At 48.0% G+C, this 24,115-nt stretch overlaps 1 protein-coding gene across 2 annotated transcripts; it reads left to right on the top strand.

Annotated features, from left to right (window-relative positions):
* Positions 1 to 911: 911 nt before the first annotated feature.
* LOC131696504 (protein FAM76A) lies at positions 912 to 23,495 on the top strand. 2 transcript variants are annotated; one of them, XM_059000177.1, is made up of 9 exons: positions 912 to 1,190; positions 6,797 to 6,861; positions 7,079 to 7,133; positions 7,531 to 7,683; positions 8,531 to 8,688; positions 9,823 to 9,909; positions 10,466 to 10,601; positions 13,073 to 13,174; positions 21,913 to 23,495. In XM_059000177.1, the coding sequence occupies exons 1-9, from the start codon at positions 1,110 to 1,112 to the stop codon at positions 21,997 to 21,999; spliced, it is 924 nt and encodes a 307-aa protein (XP_058856160.1). In that variant the 5' UTR covers positions 912 to 1,109; the 3' UTR covers positions 22,000 to 23,495. The 2 variants fall into 2 exon arrangements, with proteins under 2 accessions (XP_058856160.1, XP_058856161.1); XM_059000178.1 differs by having other exon boundaries at positions 912 to 2,246.
* The last annotated feature ends 620 nt before the right edge of the window (positions 23,496 to 24,115 follow it).

Here is a 24,115-nt window from a genome sequence, read left to right as displayed (position 1 = left end):
CCCAAGATAACCACGGATAGGCTCTTAATAAAATCTGGGATGACTCCCCAATGCTGTAAAATGCTCTAATACAATCTAGCTGTGGTTTATACAGGTTGGTAAAAATCAACCCATTAGGTCAAGTGATTAGTTTGATATAAAAACTATAAATGAACAGGGTCTTGCTCTGTATATGAAGGTGTATTATTATTATTATTAATATTAATACAATAATAATCATAAGTACTATTGTTACTAATTCATGCTAGCCCAATAACATTTAAACACAAAGGAAAACGATCCAACTCCTGTGTAGACACGTCTGTTAAAAGGAAGCCGGTAGCTCACACAGCAGTGAATGCTCCTCGATTTGTAATGCTGTCTTGTGAAAGCAGTCCTCAGCCCTGTATAGGGTTACCACACGTCACAGGAAAACTGGGATTGTCCGAGGATTCAGCTTGTTTTTTTGTCCCAGTCAGAAACAGTACAATTATTTAAATAGTCCCGGTTTTGCTATTTTGTATTCACATTTCTTTATAAGTACAAAACTGTAGCGGTGTGCTTAGCAAGTGACAACACAGTCATTTATTATACACAAACAAAATAAAGAAACTTGATTAATAATTCAGATGATGTGTTTAATAATTAATATTTGGTTGATACACATGATATTTCACAGTCGAAATATTAAAATAAAGAATTATATACATCGTACGAGCTGTCACTTTTAAAATAATACTATAACACTGTATCAAGGTCAGTTTATATAACTTAACAACACAGACCGAGTGACGCACTTTTCTGAGAATTACCTAATCTATTCTGGGTTGACCGGCGTCCCTATCCACCACTCACATCACTGCTTTCATGCCCCCCCTCCCCCCCCAGTCTCAAACAGCCAATTGAGGGTGTCAGGAGGCGGGACTCACCGCCCCCGAGTTGAACTAGGATTTTCTGTCGGCCGATGACACCATCGCGAGACGAAGCGGTTGACACTTGACAGGAAAGGAACAAGAGTGACCCTGACAGCCAGGAGAGGAGAGGCTGTTGACAAGTTGTGTTCACATTTTTGTTTATTCCAATCGACTTTGTATTACTATTTTTTTTTTATTGAAGAGTACAGCGGTGAAATGGCTGCGCTGTATGCCTGCACGAAGTGTAACCAAAGATGCCCGTTCGAGGCGCTGTCTCAGGGACAGCAGCTGTGCAAGGTAAGGGCACAGCGCAGCGGGGTGGACGCCCTGGGCTACAGTACACACACCCTGGCACATAGGCACGGGCAGGGCGCTCAGTAACAATGTGGTGAATATCTGGGAGGAGAGAGAGAGGGGTGCTTGCGGGAAAAGCTCTGGGTTAGACCAGCCAGGGAGGGAGGCGACGGGACTGACATGGGTAGGGTTCAGCAAAAACGGTCGTTATTGTTAAATACGTTTTTATTTGCGCATTACTACAGGAGGGTGGGCAGTGGGCAACTGCACAGGGGCCCACGGACTCGGAGAAAAAAATGAACAGAGATAATATCCCTCACATTTATATCTGCAGATGTTACAGACATCACATTCGTATCATTGTAGCTACCGATGGCAGCAATTAAGTTTGACGCCTCCCTCATTTCAACAGGTACCACTATGGTCTTAATTATGTTTTTAAAAAAATGAAACTTGAATTAAAACGAGCTTCGTAACGTTTTTCGTGCACCTCATTGCAAAAATAAGAAAGTTAGCATCGTTTTATTTGTGGGACACATATGTGCCTTGTACCTTAAAGGGTTAACCTACATGCTGTTGTTGTTGATAATAATAATAATAATAATAATAATAATAATAATAATAATAATAATAATAATAATGATATAGTTAATACCAGTAATATGCTATGAACAACAACACTAATATACATTATTAAGGTAGTACAGGTGCAGTCCACTTGGACTCAAGGGACAGTGGAAATCAGTGCTTTATGTAGTAAACACAAGTTGAAATGCTGTCTGTAACTGCGAACACAAGTACTTTAAACCCATCCCCGCTACTGAGTGCAGCACATTCCTACATCTCTATTGGAGCACTGTAACATGCTTGCGAGATTTCTTCCTCATGAGAGTTAAAGCTGTATTACAGTACGTTAGGGAGTGTTTACACACTGGTGGAGTTTAAAATGCAATTGCAAATTGTAGCAAAATGTAATAGAATGCCTAAACACACGAAACCCCAGAAGAATGTGCCGGTGAGCAGAGGGATTTCGTTGTGGAAGACAGCAAAGGAAAGAAGGTACAATTGAATTGTTCCAGTACTGTTGAGTTACTATGCATGTGCTATACAGAAAAAAAAACAAAGTAACAGAAAACAATCATTTCATACAGTATATAAAAAGTGAATGCCCCGAAAAAATAGAAACTGAAAAACTGAAGCCATAATTATAATCCTCAGCATGTACAGTGCAGCTGACTCAAACATTACATCATGTCTTTATTTATTTATTACATAACTATGCATACACCAAACAATGTAGTCAATTGTGGATTGGTGCATCATTCATAGCACACAATCACAGCATACACTCACACAGTAAACTCACAGCATACACTCACACAGTAAACTCACAGCGTACACTCACACAGTAAACTCACAGCGTACACTCACACAGTAAACTCACAGCGTACACTCACACAGTAAACTCACAGCATACACTCACACAGTAAACTCACAGCGTACACTTCCACAGTAAACTCACAGCGTACACTCACACAGTAAACTCACAGCTTACACTCACACAGTAAACTCACAGCATACACTCACACAGTAAACTCACAGCATACACTCACACAGTAAACTCACAGCATACACTCACACAGTAAACTCACAGCGTACACTCACACAGTAAACTCACAGCATACACTCACACAGTAAACTCACAGCATACACTCACACAGTAAACTCACAGCATACACTCACACAGTAAACTCACAGCATACACTCACACAGTAAACTCACAGCGTACACTCACAGTAAACTCACAGCATACACTCACACAGTAAACTCACAGCGTACACTCACACAGTAAACTCACAGCATACACTCACAGTAAAACTCACAGCATACACTCACACAGGAAACTCACAGCGTACACTCACACTGTAAACTCACAGCATACACTCACACAGTAAACTCACAGCATACACTCACACAGTAAACTCACAGCATACACTCACACAGGAAACTCACAGCATACACTCACAGTAAAACTCACAGCGTACACTCACACAGTAAACTCACAGCATACACTCACACAGTAAACTCACAGCATACACTCACACAGTAAACTCACAGCATACACTCACACAGGAAACTCAGCATACATTCACAGTAAAACTCACAGCGTACACTCACACAGTAAACTCACAGCATACACTCACACAGTAAAACTCACACCGTACACTCACAGTAAACTCACAGCATACACTCACACAGTAAACTCACAGCATACACTCACAGTAAAACTCAGCGTACACTCACACAGTAAACTCACAGCATACACTCACTGTAAACTCACAGCATACACTCACACAGTAAACTCACAGCATACACTCACACAGTAAACTCACAGCATACACTCACACAGGAAACTCACAGCATACACTCACAGTAAAACTCACACCGTACACTCACAGTAAAACTCACAGCGTACACTCACACATTAACCTCACAGCATACACTCACACAGTAACCTCACAACATACACTCACACAGTAAACTCACAGCGTACACTCACAGTAAACTCACAGCATACACTCACACAGGAAACTCACAGCGTACACTCACAGTAAACTCACAGCGTACACTCACACAGTAACCTCACAGCATACACTCACACAGTAACCTCACAACATACACTCACACAGTAAACTCACAGCATACACTCACACAGTAAACTCACAGCGTACACTCACACAGTAAACTCACAGCATACACTCACACTGCCTCCTCCAGTCCTCTCTATATAAAGACCAGCTTGCCTTTAACTAGTTCATCTCAGCAGACCAGTGTACAGGACCCAGATCTAGGAAAGATAACTCCACTCAAAAACAGCAGGCCTGTATAATATGTACTTAATGACAGCATTTAACACTGAAACTATTTACATGTTTATCCTAGGGGAGCCTTGCTGTAGAGTTCCCTTATAAAAGTTTCTCATAGTAAAAGCGTACCACAGTGTAATAAAGCATAGGTAAGCATTGTAGCACCTGGTAAACTATGGTAAATGCATAGTATAACAGGAAACTGCCTAATGACTGCAAGTTTAGAGTGCTTCGTGCTGAAAGAGTTAAGATAACTGTTAGTCAGTCCCTATAGGAATCAGTGGCAGGACTTCAGTCCCTGTTCTTTTCCTGTTAGCACTGCAGAATATAACATTTGACTCCTCATTAGTGTCCCACTCTGCGGATTACCTGCAGTATATGCGCTTGCTTTATTTACTTACTAATCTCTCCCCTCCTGAGGGTTACCAGCATGATCTGCTTTACTGGGATTTGAAACAACACTGTGCTTCATGTTATAAACTACGGGGAGGTCATATTGCCTGTCAGACCCACTCGGACCACTCTGCCTCCCTCCCGCCCACTCCCTCAGCATCTACCCACTCGACTGCACTGCCTCCCTCCAGCCCAGTCTCTCAGCATCTAACCACTCGACTGCACTGCCTCCCTCCTGCCCACTCTCTCAGCATCTAACCACTCGACTGCACTGCCTCCCTCCCGCCCACTCTCTCAGCATCTAACCACTCGACTGCACTGCCTCCCTCCCGCCCACTCTCTCAGCATCTAACCACTCGACCTCACTGCCTCCCTCCCGCCCACTCTCTCAGCATCTAACCACTCGACCGCGCTGCCTCCCTCCCGCCCACTCTCTCAGCATCTAATCACTCGACCGCGCTGCCTCCCTCCCGCCCACTCTCTCAGCATCTAATCACTCGACCGCGCTGCCTCCCACCCGCCCACTCTCTCAGCATCTAATCACTCGACTGCGCTGCCTCCCTCCCGCCCACTCTCTCAGCATCTAATCACTCGACCGCGCTGCCTCCCTCCCGCCCACTCTCTCAGCATCTAACCACTCGACTGCACTGCCTCCCTCCCGCCCACTCCCTCAGCATCTAACCACTTGACTGCACTGCCTCCCTCCCGTCCACTATCTCAGCATCTAATCACTCGACTGCACTGCCTCCCTCCCGCCCACTCTCTCAGCATCTAATCACTCGACCGCGCTGCCTCCCTCCCGCCCACTCTCTCAGCATCTAATCACTCGACCGCGCTGCCTCCCTCCCGCCCACTCCCTCAGCATCTAACCACTTGACTGCGCTGCCTCCCTCCCGCCCACTCTCTCAGCATCTAACCACTCGACTGCACTGCCTCCCTCCCGCCCACTCTCTCAGCATCTAATCACTCGACCGCGCTGCCTCCCTCCCGCCCACTCTCTCAGCATCTAACCACTCGACTGCACTGCCTCCCTCCCGCCCACTCCCTCAGCATCTAACCCTCGACTGCACTGCCTCCCTCCCGCCCACTCTCTCAGCATCTAACCACTCGACCTCACTGCCTCCCTCCCGCCCACTCTCTCAGCATCTAACCACTCGACTGCACTGCCTCCCTCCCGCCCACTCTCTCAGCATCTAACCACTCGACCTCACTGCCTCCTTCCCGCCCACTCTCTCAGCATCTAACCACTCGACTGCACTGCCTCCCTCCCGCCCACTCTCTCAGCATCTAATCACTCGACCGCGCTGCCTCCCTCCCGCCCACTCCCTCAGCATCTAACCACTTGACTGCGCTGCCTCCCTCCCGCCCACTCTCTCAGCATCTAACCACTCGACTGCACTGCCTCCCTCCCGCCCACTCTCTCAGCATCTAATCACTCGACCGCGCTGCCTCCCTCCCGCCCACTCTCTCAGCATCTAACCACTCGACTGCACTGCCTCCCTCCCGCCCACTCCCTCAGCATCTAACCCTCGACTGCACTGCCTCCCTCCCGCCCACTCTCTCAGCATCTAACCACTCGACTGCACTGCCTCCCTCCCGCCCACTCCCTCAGCATCTAACCCTCGACTGCACTGCCTCCCTCCCGCCCACTCTCTCAGCATCTAACCACTCGACCTCACTGCCTCCCTCCCGCCCACTCTCTCAGCATCTAACCACTCGACTGCACTGCCTCCCTCCCGCCCACTCTCTCAGCATCTAACCACTCGACCTCACTGCCTCCTTCCCGCCCACTCTCTCAGCATCTAACCACTCGACCGCACTGCCTCCCTCCCGCCCACTCTCTCAGCATCTAACCACTCGACCTCACTGCCTCCCTCCCGCCCACTCCCTCAGCATCTAACCCTCGACTGCACTGCCTCCCTCCCGCCCACTCTCTCAGCATCTAACCACTCGACTGCACTGCCTCCCTCCCGCCCACTCTCTCAGCATCTAACCACTCGACCGCACTGCCTCCCTCCCGCCCACTCTCTCAGCATCTAACCACTCGACTGCACTGCCTCCCTCCCGCCCACTCTCTCAGCATCTAACCACTCGACCGCACTGCCCCTTTGCTCCCAGCCCCTCAGCTCTACCCTGTAGGCCACACTCCTAGTCCCTCAGCTCTTCACACATATTAAATGACCCTGCTGTGCTACACATCACCCAGACTTACCTGGAGAAGCAGGCTTGTTTGTTGGTAGTATCATTTTATTATTATGGATGGATAAATAAAGGAAAATAAGTCATGTGAACAGGCAGGATTAGGCAGTGGCATCAATCATTAATCATTTACTGTAATGTATTTTCCAGGAGTGTCGAATTGCACATCCTATGGTTAAGTGCACGTACTGCAGGACAGAGTTTCAGCAGGAAAGGTATAACTTTTTTCTTCTATCTTTGTGTTCCTTCAGTCGTACCCGCTCATGAAATCCCCATGGGAAACATTAACCTGTAGTGGTGCTTGTGTTTAATGCCTTGGAGTTATCCAGTGTTTAAAATCTGAGCACGGTTATGCTGGAGGATCACTCATCTCTTTACTAGGGATCACCCCCTTATGAAGAATCTGACCAGGTTCTCTTTTATCTCATGCAGTAAAACCAACACCATCTGTAAGAAATGTGCACAGAACGTGAAACTGTATGGCACAGTAAGTTCAGATTTAAGTCATTTCATGTGGGGTTAGAGATAGCTAAAAAGGTTTTAAAATAGACTAACTAGCATAATAAAAACACCAAGTAAGTTTTGCTTTTCCGTGAAGTACAGGGCCCTGTTCATGAAACTTCAAGGACTGTGTTAAGGACTGATGTCCGTCTTTAGAAATGTATAACCCTTTCTGAAACAGTTAAAAAAAGTTTGTATTTGTTGGACTACAATATCTAATAATCAAAATGAACAGTTGAACTGTCTATAACAAAACATTCATTAAAAAAAGTTTTGTGAACTGGGTCTTTTCTTTTAGTGTAAAACTGAGCACAATGCAGTGCACGGTGCAGCGCTCAGGAGAGGACCTCATTTGAACTGACTCTTACTCGTCTGTCTTGCAGCCCAAACCCTGCCAGTACTGTAACATAATCGCCACGTTCATCGGTAACAAATGCCAGCGCTGCACAAACTCAGAGAAGAAGTACGGCCCCCCCCACACGTGCGAGCAGTGCAAGCAGCACTGTGCCTTCGACAGGAAGGACGACAGGAAGAAGGCAAGCAGCTCCCTCAGCCTGCCCCAAAAGACTGCAGCACACGTTGTGCTGTCAAATCCATCCATAGAGACGCTGCTCCAGCAAGGGGGTTCTGCTGCGATGAAGTGGCCTGGCTTGCAGTACATTCACCCTGGCTCTGGCTTACCTAGTGCTGGAGTAGAGGCACTGGTAAAGCCTTGATCAACATGCGCAGTTACAGCTCAGGGGCTGGATTCTCAAATTTACTGCAAATTGATTTTTTCAGATAGTAGAAAACGAAACTTGCACATTTCATTCGGGGGCTTGTCATGAGTCTAAAAATGGTTTATTATTTCTTTTAGAGAATGAGACCAAAAAATGCTCGAATGATGATTTGGAGGAAATAGCTTTGAGAATGTAGCCCTGTGCAGTATATGCAATTCCCATGTTTTATTAACTGGGAGCTGCTGTAAAGCTGTGGCCTCAGCTGATTCATTGAGTCCCTCAGTGACTTGCTCATAGGCTCTGTTGTAATGATCTGAACTGTGGTGGATCTGTGGCCGCTCTTTAATTGCATTAACCCTGCAGAGGTGATTAGATATCCACTTCTTAACATTGTTACATTACAATCACAACTCTGTGAAATGGGGTCCCTGGAAAATCTTGATTATAATCTTTAGGATGGCAGTATTATTAGATTATAAAGATAGCCCCTGACAGTCAGTTAACCGTGTGATACATGCTTCAACAGTGCCGCCTAGGAGCAGCTTATCGCCAGGTTGTGATACTGGGTGGAACCTGTGCTAAAGAATGTCTTTCCCTAGTTTCCTCCCAGCCGGTCTGTGTGGATGTCTGCACATGGCTCTGACTGTCGCGTGTCGCTCCCCAGGTGGACGGGAAGCTGCTGTGCTGGCTCTGCACCCTCTCCTACAAGAGGGTCCTCCAGAAGACCAAAGAGCAGCGCAAGCACCTGAGCTCCTCCTCTCACACAGCCCTGCAGGAGAAGGAGCAGCTCACCTGGCTCAGCGATGCCAGCCACTACAACAGGTATCGCCCCCTGCTGGCAACTCCTGCGCCAACAACAACAACAATATTCTGCAAAAAAATGAATACATTATATATATATATATATATTACGCTCAAACACACATCGTCGCTACTCTTACATATTAATCTCTACACAAAGATCTACAAAGTGACATTTACCACACAAAAAAGCAGTTCCGTTTGCTTTGCACCCTGCCATGCCAAGAAGTAATTGAAATGATAGTAGCAAACAGTTTTGAAAGAAACACATGTTACTGCATTACCTCCACTGGTTAGCGGTTACACCCTGGTGTACCTGCTGTACTCAGAGATTCGACATGTTTCTAGGAGCGCCAGTGAAACCACAGGAAGCTCTAAGTATTAAAAAGCACCAGGATGTCACGACTGAAGCAGAAGAAGATCCTACAAAGTGTATCTGAACAGCAAGGAGAATAAATCCTTCTGATAACACTCATATTTCACAAAGTGCATTCGTCGTATAGATTATGGTTTGTCATCATTACCCTGGGTTATGCTTTTCTTCAAGACACCCAGGGTAAGAGTAAAATAGACTTCATGAGTTTTTAAAATATTTTTAAACATCGCTAAAATCATCTCAAAGCAGCTCAATCCAACAGCGCTCCATTGACTCTCAATAGAAAATAACCCATGCTCTCTATATCCCACAACCCTGTGTGCGCAGCGTGACGCAGGTCCCCATAGAGAAGCAGTGGAGTATCTTGGTGTAATAAAGAATATCTTTGATGGAAGTGTATCGATGTCAACCAGCTTAAACGTGGACAGGTATATCGCAACAGTATCGGATTAGTGTTGTAAAGTGAGTTAGGACCGAAAGTGGTATCATATCGGTATATTCTAAACTGAAACAAATGTTACCAGTATCATTCCGATACAAGTGTGAACAGGGTACAAGCTGTCTGAAAAAAAGGTTGATGTTTCCGTGCCTTTATTGAGGACAAATATAAAGAGCTAGGGAGAGAAACCTGGTACTGCCATGCACACAGCACGCGCTTTCTGCAAAATAAGAGCAGGCTTAATTAGAGCGATTTCTGTGGACACGCACACAGCTAGTTTTCAATATACAATATGTTATTAAGTGTCAGTGGCTCTGCGTAACTGTTTCCCCCTTTGCAGTCAGAAGACTTTGTCCACCTCGTCCATTCAGAATGAAATTCCAAAGAAAAAGCCCAAGTTTGACGCCATCATAGCCAATGGGGACAGGTAAGAAACCACTGAAAGTGGACCGGTTTTATTTGCGGTACTACATGTTCAGTTGGTCTAAAGACACCCTAAGATCATTTGAGCTAGCGACTTCTTATTGCAGGGTTTGAGACACACTGTAAGATGCAACACCTTTTTATAGGACAGAACCAAACTGTTTTTTGAATGTTTGCTGGTAGGCTGTTCCACGCATTTATAACTATTAAAAAAGGGCTTCCATTCTAAACTTTTTTAAAACTGTTCTGCCCTCTCGTCCTGCTGTTTGTACTAACTGTGAAGTCGTTAACTTGTAGTTTTATAACCCTAATAAAGGTTTATCCATGGTATTATTGCAGTTTTATCATTCTTTTCCCACTGTTAAACTACGCATTTACCATAGTTTACCCTGGTTTGCCATGCTTATTAATAATATACTTTACCATATCTTGCTATAACTAGGATGTAACAAGTTATGTCTACAATGATATATTAGTAGTGCATTAGTGGAGGATCCAGTGGCGTTGCAGGGTTGCATGTGCACTGTGTAGTGAATGTGCTGGGGGTTCTGACTCTGTAGCTTCTCCCCGGACCTGGCCCTGGACTCCCCCGGCACAGACCACTTCGTCATCATGTCCCAGCTGAAGGAGGAGGTGGCAACGCTCAAGAAGATGCTGCACCAGAAGGACCAGCTCATCCTGGAGAAGGAGAAGAAGGTCAGGCAGGCTGGGAGAGAGGGAGAGGCAGGCAGGCAGGGAGAGAGGCAGGCAGGTAGGCAGGCAGGCGGGGAGGGAGGCAGGCAGACAGGCAGACAGGCAGACAGGCAGACGGGCAGGCAGTCTGAGTTGCATTGCCCAGTGCTGCATTGGCCAGGTTGTTCCTGTTGAGTTATCTGAGCCTATGAAAATGTTATGCTAAGACTATATAAAAGTAATGCTAGCAGCTAGTTTCACAGATTAGCATTAATCTTGGATCATTTTACCCAACATTAGGTAGTCCAAGATTAAGTGCAAATCAGGGTCTGTGAAACCAGCCATTTTACTATATAAAAAGTAATTCTAAGACTATTTTAAAAAGTGGTGCTGACAGCTGGTTCCATAGACCCTGATTGACACTCATCTTGGGTAAGGTAATGAAACTGCATGTAAAACTATAAAAATGATGCCTAAACTCTTGGCTAGTTTCACAGACCCTGGTGAACATTAGGTAGTCCAGGATTACTGTTAATCAGGGTCTATGAAACCAGCCATATATAAAAGAAAGTTATGCATAGACTATTTTAAAAGTTTTGCTAACACTGATAAATAAGTTATGCGAAGACTAGATAAAAAGTTAGCATTAGATTAAATAAGTAGTTTTTCTAATACTATAGAAAAAATGGTTATTGGAAAAAAAACAAAACCATTTGATTCTGTCCTGTTAAGTTAGATCCCAAAGAAGGAGCGAACCTCTTTCCTGAACGTTTCCTGTGCTGTGATGTTCTTCATGGACAGATACAAACTCACCATGTATATCACAGTATTCCAGGACACACAATAAGCCTATTGATAGAAAATCTACATATTTCTCATGTCTGTTTGATTTATTTATGGAAATAAAGAGCGTCAACACATAGGTAACGTAAAATATTCAGCTTTATTAAATTGAAGAAAAAAAGATATTATACTGTTTTCCTGCGAGGATGTTAAATAACTATCTGTTCAATGCTAGAAAAAAACTCAGGTCTTTACAGGTGGCAATGTTGCAAAAACTGAGAAAAATGCATGAATAAAAACCAGCCGTCCTCACAGTGTACAAACACAAATAATCAATGACTCTCCAGGGTCAAAAAGAGACGCAGGTGCGACTGAAGAATGAAAGTTTAATAACATTGCTCAGAAAGGTGGTTTACAGTATTGTGATTCATTATGTGTACTTTAAGCTTACCTTTCATAACAAATTACCATCAGGGCAATTTCCATGGAAAAAGAAAAAAAAGTCTCACCGTTTTCTCTGTGTGTGTTTCCATGTTTCCATGTAGTTTTCTTTTAGCCAGAGAAATTCTCCTTCCAAATGCAAATAACCTCATTAATATTAAAACATGGGCGGGTATATTGAAATGTCATGTCTGAGTTCCATGAGAAAGCGCTGTGCTACACAACCGCAGCTTCAGCAAGTCTGATTGAATGGAGCTAAAATAGCATTAGCTTAATGATATAAAAACGATCCAGTCAAAATGTTTAATATCTATTTTAAATATCGGTAATATTTAAAAACTGCCCGTATTCCCCACTACATCAAGACATTCTTATAATAATAATAATAATAATAATAATAATAATAATAATAATAATAATAATAATAATAATAATAATAAATACGTGAATCCAGATTCCACAGCTTTCAGCAGTAGTTGTCTTTGAACAAATTCCTGGAAGTTTTTTCATGTTTTCGTACTTTTAAGCAAACCTTCCTCAATGAATTCGGCTCATGAATTCGACTCTGAGGCTTTTGGTAGCCTGCAGCAATAACAGAGCTCTGCTAATGTAATATATATTTTGGTGCAAACGTGACTTTTGTACAATGTATTGCATCTTACTGCCAAGGGACAGAAAAGTCTAGTCTTAAAGCAGTCAGCTATCCGAGGACCAATCGACTTCTTTATTTATTCATTAATTAATTTATGTAAAGGGTTTTTTTATTTATTTATTTGTAGTAGCTTCAGTACTTTGCTTATAAAACAACTTAACTAAACACACTTTTTATGAGTCAAATGGCAATAATTTGAAACACTGAATAAAAGGTGTCACAGAAAAAAGAAATACAAATAAAATAGACCCTGATACTGGTTCTTATTTGGTGAAAGAAGGTTGGCAGGGCCACTTCCAGCAGATCTAATAAAGGATTGCTTGGCATGGCTTTCAGTTACAGTAAAAAGTTTGTGAGGTTATGTCACAAACGGGATTTTCACCGCTGAAGTCTCGTGAGCATAATGTACGCCTTCCGGACATGTTTCCGCACCCAAAAAAATAACAACAGAGTTTTTGGTCAATTGTCTGGCTTTTTAGCATGAGAAGGCGATTTGCCTCCCCTTTAGCGTTAATGTTTTAGATGCACACTTTCTATAGTGTGTGGTATGTGCGTGCTACGTCACATTAATAATGACTATGGAGAGACAGCATCTGGTCAATTGTGTTTTTGTGTGCAGATCACGGAGCTGAAGGCTGAATTCCAGTACCAGGAGAATCAGATGAGGTCCAAGATGAACCAGATGGAGAAAATGCACAAGGAGGTTGTGGAGCAACAGCAGGTGAGTGTGACTCTCAACCACCCCGCCCAGCACAGGGAACCAGACACTGACTCTCAACCATCCCGCCCAGCACAGAGAACCAGACAATGACTCAACCATCACGCCCAGCACAGAGAACCAGACACTGACTAAACCATCACGCCCAGCACAGAGAACCAGACACTGACTAAACCATCCCGCCCAGCACAGAGAACCAGACACTGACTAAACCATCCCGCCCAGCACAGAGAACCAGACACTGACTCAACCATCCCACCCAGCACAGAGAACCAGACACTGACTCAACCATCCCACCCAGCACAGAGAACCAGACACTGACTCAACCCTCCCGCCCAGCACAGAGAACCAGACACTGACTCTCAACCATCCCGCCCAGCACAGAGAACCAGACACTGACTCAACCATCACGCCCAGCACAGAGAACCAGACAATGACTCAACCATCACGCCCAGCACAGAGAACCAGACACTGACTAAACCATCCCACCCAGCACAGAGAACCAGACACTGGCTCAACCATCCCGCCCAGCACAGAGAACCAGACACTGACTCAACCATCCCGCCCAGCACAGAGAACCAGACACTGACTCAACCATCCCACCCAGCACAGAGAACCAGACACTGACTCAACCATCCCACCCAGCACAGAGAACCAGACACTGACTCAACCCTCCCGCCCAGCACAGAGAACCAGACACTGACTCTCAACCATCTCGCCCAGCACAGAGAACCAGACACTGACTCAACCATCCCGCCCAGCACAGAGAACCAGACACTGACTCAACCATCCCGCCCAGCACAGAGAACCAGACACTGACTAAACCATCCCGCCCAGCACAGAGAACCAGACACTGACTAAACCATCCCGCCCAGCACAGAGAACCAGACACTGACTCAACCATCCCACTCAGCACTGAGAACCAGACACTGACTCAACCATCCTGCCCAGCACAGAGAACCAGACACTGACTAAACCATCCTGCCCAGCACAGGGAACCAGACACTGACTCAACCATCCCGCCCAGCACAGAGAACCAGACACTGACTCTCAACCATCCCGCCCAGCACAGAGAACCAGACACTGACTCAACCATCCCGCCCAGCACAGAGAACCAGACACTGACTCTCAACCATCCTGCCCAGCACAGAGAACCAGACACTGACTCAACCATCCCGCCCAGCACAGAGAACCAGACACTGACTCAACCATCTCGCCCAGCACAGAGAACCAGACACTGACTCAACCATCCCGCCCAGCACAGAGAACCAGACACTGACTAAACCATCCCGCCCAGCACAGAGAACCAGCCACTGACTCTCAACCGCCGCGCCCAGCACAGAGAACCAGACACTGACTCAACCATCCCGCCCAGCACAGAGAACCAGACACTGACTCAACCATCTCGCCCAGCACAGAGAACCAGACACTGACTCTCAAACACCCCGCCCAGCACAGAGAACCAGATACTGACTCAACCATCCCGCCCAGCCTAGAGAACCAGACACTGACTCAACCATCCCGCCCAGCACAGAGAACCAGACACTGACTCAACCATCCCACCCAGCACAGAGAACCAGACACTGACTCAACCATCCCACCCAGCACAGAGAACCAGACACTGACTCAACCCTCCCGCCCAGCACAGAGAACCAGACACTGACTCTCAACCATCTCGCCCAGCACAGAGAACCAGACACTGACTCAACCATCCCGCCCAGCACAGAGAACCAGACACTGACTCAACCATCCCGCCCAGCACAGAGAACCAGACACTGACTAAACCATCCCGCCCAGCACAGAGAACCAGACACTGACTAAACCATCCCGCCCAGCACAGAGAACCAGACACTGACTCAACCATCCCACTCAGCACTGAGAACCAGACACTGACTCAACCATCCTGCCCAGCACAGAGAACCAGACACTGACTAAACCATCCTGCCCAGCACAGGGAACCAGACACTGACTCAACCATCCCGCCCAGCACAGAGAACCAGACACTGACTCTCAACCATCCCGCCCAGCACAGAGAACCAGACACTGACTCAACCATCCCGCCCAGCACAGAGAACCAGACACTGACTCTCAACCATCCTGCCCAGCACAGAGAACCAGACACTGACTCAACCATCCCGCCCAGCACAGAGAACCAGACACTGACTCAACCATCTCGCCCAGCACAGAGAACCAGACACTGACTCAACCATCCCGCCCAGCACAGAGAACCAGACACTGACTAAACCATCCCGCCCAGCACAGAGAACCAGCCACTGACTCTCAACCGCCGCGCCCAGCACAGAGAACCAGACACTGACTCAACCATCCCGCCCAGCACAGAGAACCAGACACTGACTCAACCATCTCGCCCAGCACAGAGAACCAGACACTGACTCTCAAACACCCCGCCCAGCACAGAGAACCAGATACTGACTCAACCATCCCGCCCAGCCTAGAGAACCAGACACTGACTCAACCATCTCGCCCAGCACAGAGAACCAGACACTGACTAAACCATCCCGCCCAGCACAGAGAACCAGGCACTGACTCAACCATCCCACCCAGCACAGAGAACCAGACACTGACTCAACCATCCCACCCAGCACAGAGAACCAGACACTGACTCAACCATCCCACCCAGCACAGAGAACCAGACACTGACTCAACCATCCCGCCCAGCACAGAGAACCAGACACTGACTAAACCATCCCGCCCAGCACAGAGAACCAGACACTGACTCAACCATCCCGCCCAGCACAGAGAACCAGATACTGACTCAACCATCCCGCCCAGCACAGAGAACCAGACACTGACTCAACCATCTCGCCCAGCACAGAGAACCAGACACTGACTCAACCATCCCGCCCAGCACAGAGAACCAGACACTGACTCAACCATCCCGCCCAGCACAGAGAACCAGACACTGACTCAACCATCCCGCCCAGCACAGAGAACCAGACACTGACTCAACCATCCCGCTCAGCACTGAGAACCAGACACTGACTCAACCATCCTGCCCATCACAGAGAACCAGACACTGACTCAACCATCCTGCCCAGCACAGGGAACCAGACACTGACTCAACCATCCTGCCCAGCACAGGGAACCAGACACTGACTCAACCATCCCGCCCAGCACAGAGAACCAGACACTGACTCTCAACCATCCCGCCCAGCACAGAGAACCAGACACTGACTCAACCATCCCGCCCAGCACAGAGAACCAGACACTGACTCTCAACCATCCCGCCCAGCACAGAGAACCAGACACTGACTCAACCATCCCGCCCAGCACAGAGAACCAGACACTGACTCAACCATCTCGCCCAGCACAGAGAACCAGACACTGACTCAACCATCCCGCCCAGCACAGAGAACCAGACACTGACTAAACCATCCCGCCCAGCACAGAGAACCAGCCACTGACTCTCAACGGCCGCGCCCAGCACAGAGAACCAGACACTGACTCAACCATCCCGCCCAGCACAGAGAACCAGACACTGACTCAACCATCCCGCCCAGCCTAGAGAACCAGACACTGACTCAACCATCTCGCCCAGCACAGAGAACCAGACACTGACTCAACCATCCCGCCCAGCACAGAGAACCAGACACTGACTCAACCATCCCGCCCAGCACAGAGAACCAGACACTGACTCAACCATCTCGCCCAGCACAGAGAACCAGCCACTGACTCTCAACCATCCCGCCCAGCACAGAGAACCAGCCACTGACTCTCAAACACCCCGTCCAGCACAGGGAACCAGACACTGACTCAACCATCCCGCCCAGCACAGAGAACCAGACACTGACTCAACTATCCCGCCCAGCATAGAGAACCAGCCACTGACTCTCAAACACCCCGTCCAGCACAGGGAACCAGACACTGACTAAACCACCCCACCCAGCACAGAGAACCAGACACTGACTCAACCATCCCGCCCAGCACAGAGAACCAGACACTGACTCAACCATCCCGCCCAGCACAGAGAACCAGATACTGACTCAACCATCCCGCCCAGCACAGAGAACCAGACACTGACTCAACCATCCCGCCCAGCACAGAGAACCAGCCACTGACTCTCAACCGCCGCTCCCAGCACAGAGAACCAGACACTGACTCAACCATCCTGCCCAGCACAGGGAACCAGACACTGACTCAACCCTCCCGCCCAGCACAGAGAACCAGCCACTGACTCTCAAACACCCCGTCCAGCACAGGGAACCAGACACTGACTCAACCATCCCGCCCAGCACAGAGAACCAGACACTGACTCAACCATCCCGCCCAGCACAGAGAACCAGACACTGACTCAACCATCCCGCCCAGCACAGAGAACCAGACACTGACTCAACCATCCCGCCCAGCACAGAGAACCAGACACTGACTCAACCATCCCGCCCAGCACAGAGAACCAGACACTGACTCTCAAACACCCCGTCCAGCACAGGGAACCAGACACTGACTCAACCATCCCGCCCAGCACAGAGAACCAGACACTGACTCAACCATCCCGCCCAGCACAGAGAACCAGACACTGACTCAACTATCCCGCCCAGCACAGAGAACCAGACACTGACTCAACCATCCCGCCCAGCACAGAGAACCAGCCACTGACTCTCAAACACCCCATCCAGCACAGGGAACCAGACACTGACTCAACCATCCCACCCAGCACAGAGAACCAGACACTGACTCAACCATCCCGCCCAGCACAGAGAACCAGACTCTGACTCAACTATCCCGCCCAGCACAGAGAACCAGACACTGACTCAACCATCCCGCCCAGCACAGAGAACCAGACACTGACTCAACCATCCCGCCCTGCACAGAGAACCAGACACTGACTCAACCCTCCCGCCCAGCACAGAGAACCAGCCACTGACTCAACCATCCCACCCAGCACAGAGAACCAGCCACTGACTCTCAAACACCCTGTCCAGCACAGGGAACCAGCCACTGACTCTCAACCATCCCGCCCAGCACAGAGAACCAGCCACTGACTCTCAACCGCCGCTCACAGCACAGAGAACCAGACACTGACTCAACCATCCCGCCCAGCACAGAGAATCGGACACGGACTCAACCATCCTGCCCAGCACAGAGAACCAGACACTGACTCAACCATCCCGCCCAGCACAGAGAACCAGACACTGACTCAACCATCCCGCCCAGCACAGAGAACCAGACACTGACTCAACCATCCCGCCCAGCACAGAGAACCAGACACTGACTCAACCATCCCACCCAGCACAGAGAACCAGACACTGACTCTCAAACACCCCGTCCAGCACAGGGAACCAGACACTGACTCAACCATCCCGCCCAGCACAGAGAACCAGACACTGACTCAACCATCCCGCCCAGCACAGAGAACCAGACACTGACTCAACCATCCCGCCCAGCACAGAGAACCAGACACTGACTCAACCATCTCGCCCAGCACAGAGAACCAGCCACTGACTCTCAACCATCCCGCCCAGCACAGAGAACCAGCCACTGACTCTCAAACACCCCGTCCAGCACAGGGAACCAGACACTGACTCAACCATCCCGCCCAGCACAGAGAACCAGACACTGACTCAACCATCCCGCCCAGCACAGAGAACCAGACACTGACTCAACCATCCTGCCCAGCACAGAGAACCAGATACTGACTCAACCATCCTGCCCAGCACAGAGAACCAGACACTGACTCAACCATCCCGCCCAGCACAGAGAACCAGCCACTGACTCTCAACCGCCGCTCCCAGCACAGAGAACCAGACACTGACTCAACCATCCCGCCCAGCACAGAGAATCGGACACTGACTCAACCATCCCGCCCAGCACAGAGAACCAGACACTGACTCAACCATCCCGCCCAGCACAGAGAACCAGACACTGACTCAACCATCCCGCCCAGCACAGAGAACCAGACACTGACTCAACCATCCCACCCAGCACAGAGAACCAGCCACTGACTCTCAAACACCCCGTCCAGCACAGGGAACCAGCCACTGACTCTCAACCATCCCGCCCAGCACAGAGAACCTGCCACTGACTCTCAACCGCCGCTCCCAGCACAGAGAACCAGACACTGACTCAACCATCCTGCCCAGCACAGAGAACCAGCTACTGACTCAACCATCCCGCCCAGCACAGAGAACCAGCTACTGACTCAACCATCCCGCCCAGCACAGAGAACCAGCCACTGACTCTCAACCATCCCGCCCAGCACAGAGAACCAGCCACTGACTCTCAAACACCCCGTCCAGCACAGGGAACCAGACACTGACTCAACCATCCCGCCCAGCACAGAGAACCAGCCACTGACTCTCAAACACCCCATCCAGCACAGAGAACCAGCCACTGACTCAAACACCCCATCCAGCACAGGGAACCAGACACTGACTCAACCATCCCACCCAGCACAGAGAACCAGACACTGACTCAACTATCCCGCCCAGCACAGAGAACCAGACACTGACTCAACCATCCCGCCCAGCACAGAGAACCAGACACTGACTCAACCATCCCGCCCTGCACAGAGAACCAGACACTGACTCAACCCTCCCGCCCAGCACAGAGAACCAGCCTCTGACTCAACCATCCCACCCAGCACAGAGAACCAGCCACTGACTCTCAAACACCCTGTCCAGCACAGGGAACCAGCCACTGACTCTCAACCATCCCGCCCAGCACAGAGAACCAGCCACTGACTCTCAACCGCCGCTCCCAGCACAGAGAACCAGACACTGACTCAACCATCCCGCCCAGCACAGAGAATCGGACACGGACTCAACCATCCTGCCCAGCACAGAGAACCAGACACTGACTCAACCATCCCGCCCAGCACAGAGAACCAGACACTGACTCAACCATCCCACCCAGCACAGAGAACCAGCCACTGACTCTCAAACACCCCGTCCAGCACAGGGAACCAGCCACTGACTCTCAACCATCCCGCCCAGCACAGAGAACCTGCCACTGACTCTCAACCGCCGCTCCCAGCACAGAGAACCAGACACTGACTCAACCATCCTGCCCAGCACAGAGAACCAGCTACTGACTCAACCATCCCGCCCAGCACAGAGAACCAGCTACTGACTCAACCATCCCGCCCAGCACAGAGAACCAGCCACTGACTCTCAACCATCCCGCCCAGCACAGAGAACCAGCCACTGACTCTCAAACACCCCGTCCAGCACAGGGAACCAGACACTGACTCAACCATCCCGCCCAGCACAGAGAGCCAGACACTGACTCAACCATCCCGCCCAGCACAGAGAGCCAGACACTGACTCAACCATCCCGCCCAGCACAGGGAACCAGACACTGACTCAACCATCCCGCCCAGCACAGAGAACTAGACACTGACTCAACCATCCCGCCCAGCACAGAGAACCAGCCACTGACTCTCAAACACCCCGTCCAGCACAGGGAACCAGACACTGACTCAACCATCCCGCCCAGCACAGAGAACCAGACACTGACTCAACCATCCCGCCCAGCACAGAGAACCAGACACTGACTCAACCATCCCGCCCCCAGCACAGAGAACCAGACACTGACTCAACCATCCCGCCCAGCACAGGGAACCAGACACTGACTCAACCATCCTGCCCAGCACAGAGAACCAGACAGTGACTCAACCATCCCGCACAGCACAGAGAACCAGACACTGACTCTCAACTATCCCACCCAGCACAGAGAACCAGACACTGACCATGCACTCCAGCAGCGCACAGCACAGGGAACCAGCAGAAAGGAAGAGCCAAGAATAACCACACAATCATTTTCAATGACTTAAGTTGTTAGTTTAAGAACTTCACACAACAGTTTGGATCACTGGAGTACAGTCACAATATGCAGTTCACAATACAGCACGCATATCAAGTCATGATTAGATCAACAGATTATTAAATAGTAAGTAGCTTCAGATGTCACTTTAACTGCTTTTTCTTCCCTCACTATTCTGCTGTGTTGCATTCAATCTAAGTGGTTCTGGGTTCTGTTACTTTGGGTACTAAATTATCTTCGACAAGCGCATATCAACTCAGCCAGGCATAGGCAAATTGAGAGAAAAAGTGTGATGCGTTCAGTGTTGGAGCAGCAGAATACCAGCACTCTGAATGATTGCAAACGCCATGAAATAGTAAGGGGATGTAAGAAGCAATTACAAGGACATTTGAAGGCACTTAATGAGGAACTATTGTGTTTAAAGGCAAAGCTCAGCTGAGCTGCTCAGCTGTGAGGAATGGTTTGGGTTATAGTAAGAGGCGCTCTATTGCACATGTTACTTTGGAACTGTGTCATACGTTCCATTGATGCACAAGATGAAATCCTCTTTGAATTCTCAATGTGATTTCCCTTATACAATTTTACCACTGTACATTTGCACAGTCATTTTGCAATTTTTTTCCCCATGGTTATAAGAACATAATAAAGTTTACAAACGAGAGGAGGCCATTCGGCCCATCTTGCTCGTTTCGTTGTTAGTAGCTTATTGATCCCATAATCTCATCACGCAGCTTCTTGAAGGATCCCAGGGTGTCAGCTTCAACAACATTACTGGGGAGTTGGCATTTACCATAGTTTACTTAGTTTTGTTGTGTTTTTTAATAAGCTTTACCATGCCTCTTTGCAATGCTTCCCTTCACTGTACAATGCTTTCACTGTGCTTCATCACACTGTGCTGTGCTGTTACTGAGGGTTGTAATGCATGCTACAGATCCCTCTTCTCTTGTTCCCTTCTGCAGGCCCGCAACAGGGAGCTTATGAAGCAGGTGGCCGCTCTGTCGAAAGGGAAAAAGCCAGAGAAAGCAGGAGCAATGACATCACCCTGAGACCGACAAGACAGCTCAGCTGTGCACCACAAGAGGGCAAGGCTGGTGCTGTACAGTCACTATGGTAACACACGGACACACAACTTTATATGCAGCTATCAATGGACACAAAAAACAAGATCATAGGACCTCCACAGAGTGGGCTGTAGTGTGTCCAACACTTAGAAGTGCTAGTGTAATAATGGTCTAATGATACCAACTATAGTCGTGAATTTGACTGCTAATATTAAAAAAGCAGAATGTAGGTTTTTCAAAGGGACATCCTTCACTTGGGTTGTGTTTTCAACAGCAACAGCTGCAGAATGTCCAAGAGAATTTAGAATCACCTTAATGGTTCTGAACCAGAGGGGCTTATAGGATTATGCTTCATCCGTCTCCTACTGTCTTCTCAACTCTTGTTGGCTGCTGTTTTTTTTTTTTTTTTAACAAAAAGTTAAAAATAATAAATCAATGTATTTATTTTCAAATAGAAATACACACCTGGAGGTCCTGAGTGTCTCCCTGGTAAAAGCTCAGCCGTGTGGTTTGCACGGTGAGTCATACAGTCGGGAGCACAGGTTCTTGTCCTGGCTGCGCAGAGTCGCCAGTCTTTGCTGGGGATTCTGGAGGGAGCGTTGCATTGGCTTTGGCCCTCCCGCTGGTTAGGGAGGCAAAGCCAGCAGGACTGTTTCCCCTCATCGCACTACAGCAGACCCTACTGGCCAGGTGCCCAGTGAGCTCAGGCAGGACCTGCAGGGCTGGCCTTTGTCCTCCAGGGTCCGGTAGCTCGCTGATCCGCTCTCGAGTTCCTGGGTGTAGAAGAGGAAGCTGGCTTGGTCGTGGGATCGGAGGACGCCCGCTGAACCTTCAGTTCTCCTGAGCTGTAAGGGGAATTGGAAATTCTAAATTGGCGAGAAAATTGGGGGTAAAATAATTGGGCAGCACTCAATTTAAAAAGAAATAAAAAATACACACCTTTTTATTCCCATTAAAATTCTGCGTAGTTACCAATGATGAGGTTTCAATGTGTTCTGTGAGGGTTTACTTCCTAAATGCTCTTTGTGATGTCTGTGCTGTGAATAAATACATGCAGATCAGATCGACCCTTTACATACTAACTTTTTATCTGAAACCTGACATTTCTTTCCGTTTGGTCAAATGTCTGGTTTGATGTACGTACTGTGTCGTTATCATGTGAATACGGTTTTCTCCTTTTGTTTTCTCCATGTTTAAACCTGCATGGGTCTCAGGTATGCACTTTGTAATATGGTGTCTTTTAAACATACATACTGGTATGTAATGTATAGTATTTTATAAAACAGATGCTATTTCTAATGCCCTTGTCAAGGAACTTAGAGAGCAATATTGGGATTTCCGTGTTCTGTTTATATACTCTGTTACAGACTAGGCCTACATTGAACAAGTAGGTAAAGGGTGCTATTGTATACTGGTATAATATACAGAATATTGGCTGTACTGCAGTCTTCTGTGTTTAATAAAGTACATGTATCCTCGCTGTCTGTTCATTTCATCAAGGAATGGATTTCATCTTGTCTGTAAACGCTGCGGCTACACAGGTGAAGAACAGGGACGCTATTGTTTATCAGTTCATCGCAGTATTCCTTATATGCTATCTTTAAGGTTCTCGGTTTTTATTCTTTGTAACATTGACATGGATTTATCTTTTTTGAAAAACAAAATGGTGCAGATAAGAAATTTCCTATTTTTCTTATTAATATCAGGGTCAATAGCGGGCTGTTTTTTTATGTTGAAAATGTCTTATTCATTTATGTTAAAATATTCTAGTCTAAAATGATTTCTAGGGCTTCACTAAAAAACATTTAACAAATTCTAAAAATGACCCACTAAATATGACTGTGAACAATTGTTCAACGAGACAAAATGCTTCTCAGAACAGCTGTGTTTTTTTCCTGCATTGTGTACTGAGCCACAGGGGGACAGTGGTGCAGCGTTTTACAAACTAGTTAGGTCTGTGTTTGTTAACGTCAGCCTGTATGGAAATAACATACCTGGTGTGTGTGTGTGTGTGTGTGTGTTTGAGTGTGTGTTTCCGTTTGCATGTGCATGTGCTTCCATAATAAGATCCACCGTTTAGATCATTAGAATTGAACCCCAG

Source organism: Acipenser ruthenus, chromosome 25 (assembly GCF_902713425.1).
Source record: "Acipenser ruthenus chromosome 25, fAciRut3.2 maternal haplotype, whole genome shotgun sequence".
In the NCBI taxonomy this organism is placed as follows: Eukaryota; Metazoa; Chordata; class Actinopteri; order Acipenseriformes; family Acipenseridae; genus Acipenser; species Acipenser ruthenus.
This window is presented reverse-complemented; position numbering and strand designations above follow the sequence as displayed.